The following is an 11,239-nucleotide window of genomic DNA, read 5'->3' on the forward strand; positions in this document are numbered from 1 at the left end:
CCATATTTTGTGCAATAGCCTACTGTGGGGAACCTTATCAAACACCTTAGTGAAATCCATATACACCACATCAACCACTTTACCCTCATTCACCTGTTTAGTCACCTTCTCAAAGAGCTCAGTAAGTTTTGTGAGGCACAACCTACCCTTCACAAAACCATGTTGACTATCCATAATCAACTTATTCCTTTCTAGATGATTAAAAATCCTATCTCTTATAATTTTTTCCAACACTTTACTCACAACCGAAGTAAAGCTCACTGGTCTATAATTACCATGATTGTCCCTACACCCCTTCTTGATCAAGGGGACAACATTTGCTATCCTCCAGTCTTCTGGCACTATTCCTGTAGACAATGACGACATAAAGTTCAAAGCCAAAGGCTCTGCAATCTCCTCCTTGGTTTCCCAGAGAATCCTAGGATAAATCCCATCCAGTCCAGGGAACTTATTTTCACACTATACAGAATTGCTAACACCTCCTTGTTGTGAAATGCTGACCCAGCCAGCAACACCCACACCCCATGAATGACACAAAAAAGGGAAACTGCTAGCTTAATGAAGTCATAGAGAAAATGCTAGAATCAATAATAATGGAAGTGATAGCAGAACATGTAGAAACTAATAGTAAGATTAGCCAGAGTCAACATAGAATTACAAAAGGGAAATAGTGTTTGACAAAACGTTTTTTTTTTGAGGAAGTAGCTCACAAAATAGAAAAGGGGGATAAGGGCAAATGCAGTATATTTAGATTTTCAGAAAGTTTTTGATAATGTCCCACAAAAGTAGAGCTGAGGGTTATGTGATCAGCCATGATCTCACTGAATGGTGGTACAGGCTCGATAGAAGCAGAAATAAGCCATTCGAGCTATGCCTTATGGTCTAAAACAGATTAGTAAAACATTCTTTGAACTAACATTTACATCTTTCCTTAACGAAGGAGACCAAAATTGCACACAACATTCAAGATGTGATTTCAGCAACGCCCTGTAAACTGAAACATTCGTTTGCATTCAATTACATTTGTTAATTACTTGCTGTAGGGTCATAGAGCCATAGAGCACGGAAACAGACCCTTTGGTCCAACTTGTCCATGCCGACCAGATATCCCAACCCAATCTAGTCCTACCTGCCAGCACCCGGCCCATATCTCTCAAAACCCTTCCTATTCATATTCCCATCCAGAATCATTTTAGATGTTGCAACTGTACTAGTCCCCACCATTTCTCAGGCAGTTCATTCCATACACTTACCACCCTCTGCGTTGCCCCTTAGGACTCTTATATCTTTCCCCTCTCACCCTAAATCTATGCCCTCTAGTTCTGGACTCCCCGACCCCAGGGAAAATACCTTGTCTATTTACCCTATCCATGTCCCTCATAATTTTGTAAACCTCTAGAAGGTCAACCCTCCGCCTCAGACGCTCCAGGGAAAACAGCCCCAGCCTGTTTGGCCTCTCCAGAGAGTCAAATCCTCCAGGCCTGGCAACATCCTTGTAAATCTTTTCTGAATGCTTTCAAGTTTCACAACATCTTTCCGATAGGAAGGAGACCAGAATTGCATGCAATATTCCAACAGTTGCCTAACCCAATGTCCTGTACAGCCGCAACATGACCTCCCAACACTTGTACTCAATACTCTGACCAAAAAGGAAAGCATATCAAACGCCTTCTTCACTATCCCATCTATCTGCGACTCCACTTTTCAAGGAGCTATGAAACTGCACTCCAAGGTCTCTTTGTTCAGCAACACTCCTGAGGACCTTACCATTAAGTGTATAAGTCCTGCTAAGATTTGCTTTCCCAAAATGCAGCACCTTACATTTATCTAAATTAAACTCCATCTGCCACTTCTCAGCCCATTGGCCCATCCTGTTGTAATCTGAGGTAACCTTCTTCGCTGTCCACGACACCTCCAATTTTGGTGTAACCTGCAAACTTACCAACTATACCTCTTATGCTCATATCCAAATTATTTATATAAATGATGAAAAGTAGTGGACCCAGCACCGATCCTTGTGGCACTCCACTGGTCACAGGCCTCCAATCTGAAAAACAACCCTTCACCACTACCCTCTGTCTTCTACCTTTGAGCCAGTTCTGTACGCAAATGACTAGTTCCCCCTGTATTCCATGAGATCGAACCTTGCTAATCAGTCTCCCATAGGGAACCTTGTCGAATGCCTTACTGAAGTCCATTTGGATAACTTCTACCACTCTGCCCTCATCAATCCTCTTTGTTACTTCCTCAAAAAACTCAATCAAGTTTGTGAGACATGATTTCCCACGCACAAAGCCATGCTGACTATCCTTAATCAGTCCTTGCCTTTCCAAATATATGTACATCCTGTCCCTCAGGATTCCCTCCAACAACTTGCCTATCACCGACGTCAAGCTCACTGGTCTATAGTTCCCTGGCTTGTCCTTACCACCTTTCTTAAACAGTGGCACCACGTTAGCCAACCTCCAGTCTTCTGGTACCTACCTGTGACTATCGATGAAAGAAATATCTCAGCAAGGGCCCAGCAATCATTTCCCTAGCTTCCCACAGAGTTCTGAGGTACACCTGATCAGGTCCTGGCGATTTATCCACTTTTATGTGTTTCAAGACATCCAGCATTTCCTCCTCTGTAATATGGACATTTTTCAAGATGTCACCATCTATTTCCTTACATTCTATATCTTGCATGTCCTTTTCCACAGTAAATACTGATGCACTTGCATACTAATCTGGAAGTCACACACTAGAGTATCTAGATCTCTCTGCATCTCACCATTTAGATAATATTTTTATTCTCCTGGTTGAAATGGACACCTTTTCATTTTCACAGATTATAGGTGTTTGCCCACTCAATTAAGCTAACTACATTCCTTTACATCTTCCTTATGTCCTCTTCCCACTGTGATCACACTTTTGAATGGATATCTTAAATGATAATGCTGATCTTTCTCTCTGCACCTTCTTGGCAATTGTAACACTATATCCTGTACTCTGTTCTGTTACCCTGGTGCAACTGTTTAGTTTGATCTGCCTGTAAAGCACATAAGACAACACTTTCACTGTACCTCGGTAAATGTGACAGTAATACATTAATTCAAATCAAATTACAATTAATTTTCTTACCTAAGTGAACTGAGCAACCATACTTCAAGTCATTTCATCTAAGTCTCTTATGTAAATTGTAAAAAGTTGAGACCTCAGCAATGAGTCCTCTCATTACATCCAGCCAATCAGAAAATGACCAATTTAAGCTCACTTCCCATCTTCTGTTAGTTTGCCAAACTTCTAACCCTGCCAAAATGTTACCATCTTGCCCCAACCCCCTACCACATTATAAGCTTTTATTTTCTGCAATGGTGTTTGATTTGGCTTGTTAACAAATGCCTTCTGAAAATCTAAGTACAGTACCTCCACCAGTTCCTCTTCATCCAAGCATGTGTTACTTCCTTAAAGAACACTAATAAACTGGTTATAATAATTTTATTTTCAAACTATGTTGATTCTGCCTGATTACATTAATGTTTTCTAATTGACCTGCTTTGGTAAAACAAACAAGGGCAGGACTTATACAATTAAGAGGGCCTTGGGTAGTGTTGTAGAACAGAGAGACCTTGGTGTTTAGGTACATAACTACCACAGAGATATACAGCATGGAAACAGACACTTCGGTCCAAATCGTGAATGCTGACCAGATATCCTGAACTGAACTAATCCAGACCCATTTGCCAGCACTTGGCCCATACCCCTCTAACCCTTCCTATTCATATATCCATCCAAATGAGTTTTAAATGTTGTAATTGTACCAGCCTCCAACATATGCTCTGGCAGCCCATTCCATACATGTATCACCTTCTACATGTAGAAGTTGCACCTGAGGTCTCTTTTAATTTGTTCTCCTCTCACCCGAAATATATGTCCTCTAGTTCTGGATTCCCAACCCCAGGGAAAAGACCTTGTCTATTTACCCTACCCATGACCCTCATGATATTATAAACCGCTGTAAGATCATCCCTCAGCCTCCGATGCTCCGGGGAAAACAGCCCCACCCTATTCAGCATCTCCCGATAGCCCAACCCCTCCAACTCTGGCAACATCCTTGTAAACCTTTCCCAAACTTTTTCAAGTTCCACAACATCCTTTGATTCTTTGAAGTTTGCATCACATGTAGATAGGATAGTTAAAAGGAGTTTAGCATGCCTTCCTTCTTTGCTCAGACTTTGCGTATAGGAGTTGGGAAGTTATTTGAAGGTTATAAGACATTGATGGGGCCTCTTCTGGACCACTGTGCGCAGTTCTGATTGCCCTGTTATAGGAAGGATTATTATTAAGCTGGAGAGGGCTCAGAAGAGATTTACAGAAGAGATGTACAAGGATGTTGCTGAGAGTGAAGGGTTTGAGTTATAGAGAGAAACTGGATAGCCTGGGATGTTTTTCACTGGAGAATAGGAAGTTGAGGAGTGACCTTCTAGATGTCTGTACAATCATGAGGGGTATCGATAAGGCAAATAGCTGGTGTCTTTTCACTAGAGTGGGGGATTTCAAGACTTGGGGTCATATTTTTAAGGTGAGAGAAGAAAAATTTTAAAAAGACATGAGGGACAGTTGTTTTCTTTAAGAGTAGTTTGTGTGAGGAATGAACTGCTGAGGAAGTGGTGGATGTAGGTACAGTTATATCACTTAAAAAACATTTAGATGAGTACATGAATAAGAAATGTTTGAAGGGATATGGATCAAGCGCTGACAGGTGAGGCTAGTTTAGTTTGGGTTTATGGTTGGCATGGACTGGTTGGACCAAAGGGTCTGTTTCCGTGCTGTCTGACTTCATGACTCAGTGCTTTAACATCTTTAATAATGGCATCTAACAGGTGCCAAAGGGAGAGCAGCTGAGAAGTGGCAAGGCCTAAGAATGATCTCCCCAATATTTAATTTGAGGAAATTTCTGCTCATTCAGTACAGAATAACTATTAAGCAGCATGACAATTTGAGGAACCAAGAAAGGCTGTGTTAAGATAGTGGGGTGTCACCATTGTATATAAACTGATGTGTTTTGAATGAGGTCACCAATTGGCTGCATGTAATTCAGAAACTGAAGGTTGGGTGGTCAAGGAAGTATCCATATGTACCTTGCGTCAGTTCAGGAGCAAAGTCAGAAGCCACTTCAGATGGTTCTCTGACTACAACTGAATAGATAAAAACAAAACTAGCTGCATGCAGTTTCACCCGGCTGGATACAGTGACAGATGATCACGTGGTCAATCATGTTAAAATCAACAGACAGACCCAATTTTCCAAGTTAACAATCACAAAGGATGTCACTTGATGATTTCACTACAGTGCTATTAGATGTCCAATCAAGTAAAACACCCTTCCTGCACCGAGTCTGTCCAGACCTGTTAGAATTTTATATGTTTCAATCAGATCCCCTCCCTTCCTTTTAAACTCTAGAGAATACAGGTCTAATCAAACCAATCTCTCATCATAGGACAGTCCTACCATCCTTGCCATCAGTATAGTGAACTTCTGCTGCATTCCCTCTATGGCAAGGATGTCCGTTCTTAAGTAGGGAGACCAAAACTGCATGCAATACTCCAGATGTGATCCCACCAAGGCCCTGTACCACTGTCATACCCAAATAAACGGTTTCCACTGGTTCTCCCTGATCTATTCTACTAGTTAATAGACTCCCAAAAAAACACCAGCAGATTTGTTAACCATGATTTGCCTTTTACACACTCATGCTGACTTCTCAAGTTAGATTTTATTTGAAATAATAATGTTTGATCAATTTTAAAAGACAAGCAGAAGGATGTAAATTACTACACATCACACCAAAAAGAAATGCAAAAATCAAACCTGCACCACTACGACGTGTACTCATGTCTGAAACGTATGTCCATTCGTTGCTGACTGGATTATATGCTTCAACAGTGCTAAGACATTGGCGTGATGCTCCATCGTAGCCACCTACTGCATACAATCTGCCTGAGGAGATAGAGGGTATATGAACAATCAACACATACATTTCAAAATTGTTAAATACAGTTCTGTTTCTTGTTCTATACTAGTTGTTCAATCAAGGAGAGATCAGGAAATAAAGTAAGATTTTGGGGGGAAAAAGAGAGACAAAATGCAAGCAAGTGAGCAAACCTAAATGTCAGAAGTGATGAAAGACATAAACCTGAAGTATTCACACTTGTTTCTGTGTCCAGAGAAACTGCCAGACCTGATGAGTATTTCCAGCATTTTACATCTTGATTTCTGATTTCCAGAATCCACAGCTCTTTACTTGATGAGAAGCGACATAAGATTGCATTGAATTTTATACAAAGTCCTGAGTACAATTCAGTGTTTTCCTTCCCTACCTATTCAGGATGTTGTTGGTTAATCCCAAGTAGCAATTACTGTTCTGTGTAGAAGCATCTTTAAAATATTCTGTCTTTAAATATTTGGGGCATAGGTTAGAATAGCTGGAGTGAAAGATTTCCACAAAGGAATTTATCCCCAGGACTGTCTCACAACTTAAGTTTAGAATACAGGTGATCATTCAGTTTAAATGATTTGGCTGGATACCTCCTTCCTGAAGACTAGAAAGCTGATTGATTATTAAACTTGAGTCGACTGGAATTGTAAATCCTGTTCCTGATTTACTCTTGTGAATAATTTGCAACTAATATAATTCATGAATTTCTAACTCTAACAAGCTGCATTTGGTATGATTAATCATTACATATTATATTAATCAGTGCAATGAACAGTTGGAAAATAAGGAAACATATAGTAAATAAAAAGTTCCAACCATGCTTGCAAAAATCCAATGTTTAAACAAAATACCCTTAATTTGGAAGAAATGGCTTTCAATAGTCTCTATTCTCCAACTAAAAGCAAAGATATATCAAAGAAGAACAATTTAAATGTGGATCCTGAAATGTGGGAGATGCAAGATGCTTTCACAAAAAAGGGAAGATCAAAACAAAATTACACAATCAAGAAGGGTCTCTGGATGCACGTGGGATTTGAAATCATCAACATCCAATTCACTAATCTTTGTGAAACTCACATTTATATTGTTCTCTCAATCAGAACATGTGTGGGTGCAGTGCGTAGTGTGCATTTCTCACCTGCTGTGCAGGTTTGAATGTTTTGTGTTATCATGCCATATGATACCAGAGACATCTTCTTCATGATAAACACACATTTAGCATGCACAAGGTAAAAGGCCATATGATGACTTACAGCCTTCAGGAGAACTGTCCCATTTAAAAAAAACTATAAAAGAATAATCTTTAAATTGACCATTTGCTTTAGAAAACAATAAATTATGTCAGATTGGATTTTTCATTGAATTAAAAGCTAACTTTCCACTAAGGGGCCTCTACAACAATGCCTAAATTTACATCATCAGGATTGAATTTTAACAATTTAAAAAAAGTCAGAGTTAAGATGAAAAATGAATTAATTTTCATTTTATTGAAATTATTACACAACATAGGCATAGGACTCAAAGATCAAGCAAGTAAATTCCTTTCATTTCTCTCTTTACTGAATAATAGTTGGAATAGCAATCTTTTCAGGAAATACATAGGGCGATAAAACACCTGTCTTCTTTTCCTCTTACCTTCCACAACTCCAACACCAACACTACTTCTTCTTGTGTTCATGGGTGCCACAAAAAACCATTCATTGATTTTGTAATTATACGCCTCCACTGATGATAATCCTACTTAACAGTGGGAAAAAAAATGGTATAATCATTTCATTTCTGGAACTAAAGGTAATACAAGCATAAAATCAAAGATTTTTCTTACTAAATGAACAAACAGATCTGGATGAAAATACATGAGGGTTAAGAATATTCCTTCAGTGAAATGCAAGCCTTTGGAGATAGAATGAATTGTGAAAAGTAAGGTGACAGTGCTAATTGGACAGAGTCAGTTTGCAAAAATATGCTTGAACATCTTTTCAATTATATGTTTGTTCCTACTTGTTCTAAGGCATGACAGCTGCAATCACAAGAGAAATTTAGACAAATGATAAGTACCTTCAGTAATGTTAATATATTTGATACAACAGCCAACAACAAGAATATACAAAATAAACTGGATTATAAGATAGTCAGAGATGTACAACATAGAAACAAACCCTTCGGTCTAACTCATCTATGCAGGCCAGATATCCGAAATTAATCTAGTCCCACATCAATCTAAACTCTTCCTATTTATACACCCATCCTTTTAAATGTTGCCATTGTACCAGCCTCCAACACCTCCGGTTGGCAGTTCATTCCATACACGTACCATCCTCTGTATGAAAAGGTTGCCCCTTTAGATCCCTTTTAAATCTTTCCCCCTCACCTTAAACCTATGCCATCTAGTTTTCAACTCCCCTGCCCTGGGGAAAAGACCATGACTATTCACCCTATCCATGCCTCTCATGATTTTATAAACCTCTGGAAGGCACCCCCCTTCAGTTTCCAAAAGAGCACAGGATGAACAACAAGAAAAGCCTCTTGCCTATTCAATATTGCTCAACACCTGGAACAGACTTCGAGGTGAACTATTTCAGATGAAAACCAATGTTTATGCAAAATAGTTGGATGACATAAGGCAACTTTAAGATTAAATGTGCATGCATCAAAACAAGCTAAGTAGCTTCCCTCACTTTGTGATAACATAAGAGTGACCTTTGATGGGGCTTACTGATATAAACAGAGAAATAGAAGGAATAGGCTATTCGGCCCATTGAGCCTGCTCACCATTCATTACGATTATGTCTGATCATCCAACTCAATACCCTGTTCTCACTTTTTCCTCATACCCCTTGATCCTTTTAACCCTAACAACTATATGCAACTCCTTCCAGAAACATACAATGTTTTGGCCTCAACCACCTTCTGTGGCAGAGAATTCTACAGGCTCACCATTTTCTGGGTGAAGACATTTCTCCTAAGCTCAGTCTAATGTGGCCTACCCTTAAACGGTGATCCCTGGTTCTGGACTCAGTGGTCATCGGGGATATCCTTCCTGCGTTTACCCTGTCTGGTACCATTAGAATTTTGTAGGTTTCTATGAGATATCCCCCTCATTCTTCTAAACTCTCATGAAGGTGATGGATTTCATCAAGCTACAACCCTCTATTATTACAAATAAGAATTAAATCATGTATTTTCCATAATAATGTGGAGGTGTTGTGTTGGACTGGGATGGACAAAGTTAAAAATCCACACAAGTTTTCAGAGCATTGCTCCTTCAGCAGGTAGCTCGTGGGGCAGGATCATTTCCATAAATTCTGTGTCCTATGATCCTGCCCCACCTGACGAAGTAACAGTGCTCTGAAAACTTGTACTTCCAAATAAACCTGTTGGACTATAATCTGGTGTTGTGTGATTTTTAAACTTTATTTTCTGTAAGCAGTGAATAGACTTGCAAAATGAAGAGGAACTCAGATGGAGAAAGGGTAAAAGCATTTCACGGATAACCCACTGTACCTGTACTCCCATCAAATCCACCAACAGCATAGAGTAAATCATTTAACACTGCTGCTCCAAGAGTACTTCGTCTCTCTTGCATACTGGCAATGGATGTCCAGTTGTCCTTGACTGCATCATACACATCCACAGTCCGGACTCTCAGTGACCCATTGAATCCTCCCACTGCATAAACACGGCCACTCATATATACAACACCTGGCAGACAGAAAATGAAAACAGTATAAGTGAGAAAAGTAAAAAGTTCTAAACGTTGCAGTTACATTTTGCAATCTCCAGCTATTGTAATTTATACACTCCCTTCTATCTTTTCTCGGTTTGTTTTGTTACACCCCCCCTTGCCCGCCACCAAAGTGTCATCCTAGCAGCCTTTACTGATATTTCCACGAACTCAAAATACTTCAGCAAAGGAAGTTGATGAATAAACATATTCTGAATGTAAAATGGCGACTCTGAAAGCTGCAAGAGATCAACATTCTTTGGCATACCAAATATTTGTATCACAGTTTTGCTGGTGTCAGAATAAAGAAGTCAGAATAAGGTCAAGTCCGAAACACACTATATAGTTAAATAGATCTATCCATTACTCTGTAATGATCATTAGCGTAACAAACAAATCCTTTTATTTAGGAATACTTTTCTGATCATTCATCAGCATAAACCACCAACTCTACATTGGCTATTGTCAACTATCCTTTTTGAAACACCGTCACAATGCAGCAGCTACCTGCGTGATCAAATACTAGATTAGATTACATTACAGTGTGGAAACAGGCCCTTCGGCCCAACAAGTCCATACCGACCCGCCGAAGCGAACCCACCCATACCCCTACATTTACCCCTTACCTAACACTATGGGCAATTTAGTATGGCCAATTCACCTGACCCTGCACATCTTTGGACTGTGGGAGGAAACCGGAGCACCCGGAGGAAACCCACGCAGACACGGGGAGAACGTGCAAACTCCACACAGTCAGTCGCCTGAGGCGTGAATTGAACCCGGGTCTCTGGCGCTGCGAGGCAACAGTGCTAACCACTGTGCCACCGTGCCGCCCACTGTTCTTGCTGAACTGGTAAACTGCAGTAACTTCATGGAAAACAAAAAAAAAATAAATTTACAGTTCCCAGTTTGACTTTGACATACACCAACTAAATGTGTGGGAACCAGCATGGATCATGTATCAAACAAGGGATGATAAAGTTAAAAATCACACAACACCAGGTTATAGTCCAACAGGTTTAATTGGAAGCACTAGCTTTTGGAGAAATACTCCTTCATCAGGTGATCCTGGAGGGCTCGATCGTAACACAGAATTTATAGCAAAAATTTACAGTGTGATGTAACTGAAATTATACATTGAAAAATTGATTGTCTGTTAAGCCTTTCATCTGTTAGAATACAGTGATAGTTTCACTTCTTTCATGTGTAAATCACAAAACCTTTTTTTTAAAGTTGCATTCTCGGGTTAGCTGTTAACAATGGTGATAGCTAGACAATATGTTGAAGGTGTTGGCCCCCTGTGTTCTCTGTCTATGCCATGATGTTTAGATGTATTCTAATCTAAAAAGTGAGAAAACGGAGTTTTACATAAATTCATGCAGTTTTTGAGCTCAGAATTCTACATGAATGCATGCAGTTTTTGAGCAAAGTACAATGTAACTCTGCAAGTACAAATTCACCCCACAAAATATATGTGTGCATATGGGTCTTTGTCTGTCTGTGTGTGTGTGTCTGTCTGGGGTGGGGGTTGTGAG

General features: G+C 39.7%; 1 protein-coding gene across 14 annotated transcripts in view; it reads right to left on the bottom strand.

The window, feature by feature from the left end:
* Nucleotides 1–11,239, bottom strand: part of LOC122556624 (kelch-like protein 3) — a 119,869-nt gene that overhangs the window by 12,075 nt on the left and 96,555 nt on the right. For 12 of the 14 annotated variants that reach the window (XR_006313588.1, XM_043703547.1, XM_043703538.1 and 9 more), the window contains 3 exons: nucleotides 9,485–9,682; nucleotides 7,616–7,720; nucleotides 5,854–5,982 (listed from right to left, as the gene is read on the bottom strand). Coding sequence is in view for 13 of the 14 variants with exons in the window: in XM_043703547.1 (XP_043559482.1) it covers nucleotides 5,854–5,982; nucleotides 7,616–7,720; nucleotides 9,485–9,682 (432 nt within the window). In the remaining variant the exon portion in view is untranslated. The remainder of the gene's footprint in view (nucleotides 1–5,853; nucleotides 5,983–7,615; nucleotides 7,721–9,484; nucleotides 9,683–11,239) is intronic. The other 2 variants (XM_043703540.1, XM_043703537.1) reach the window with 1 other exon arrangement.

This window comes from Chiloscyllium plagiosum, chromosome 14 (genome assembly GCF_004010195.1).
Source record: "Chiloscyllium plagiosum isolate BGI_BamShark_2017 chromosome 14, ASM401019v2, whole genome shotgun sequence".
NCBI lineage: Eukaryota > Metazoa > Chordata > Chondrichthyes > Orectolobiformes > Hemiscylliidae > Chiloscyllium > Chiloscyllium plagiosum.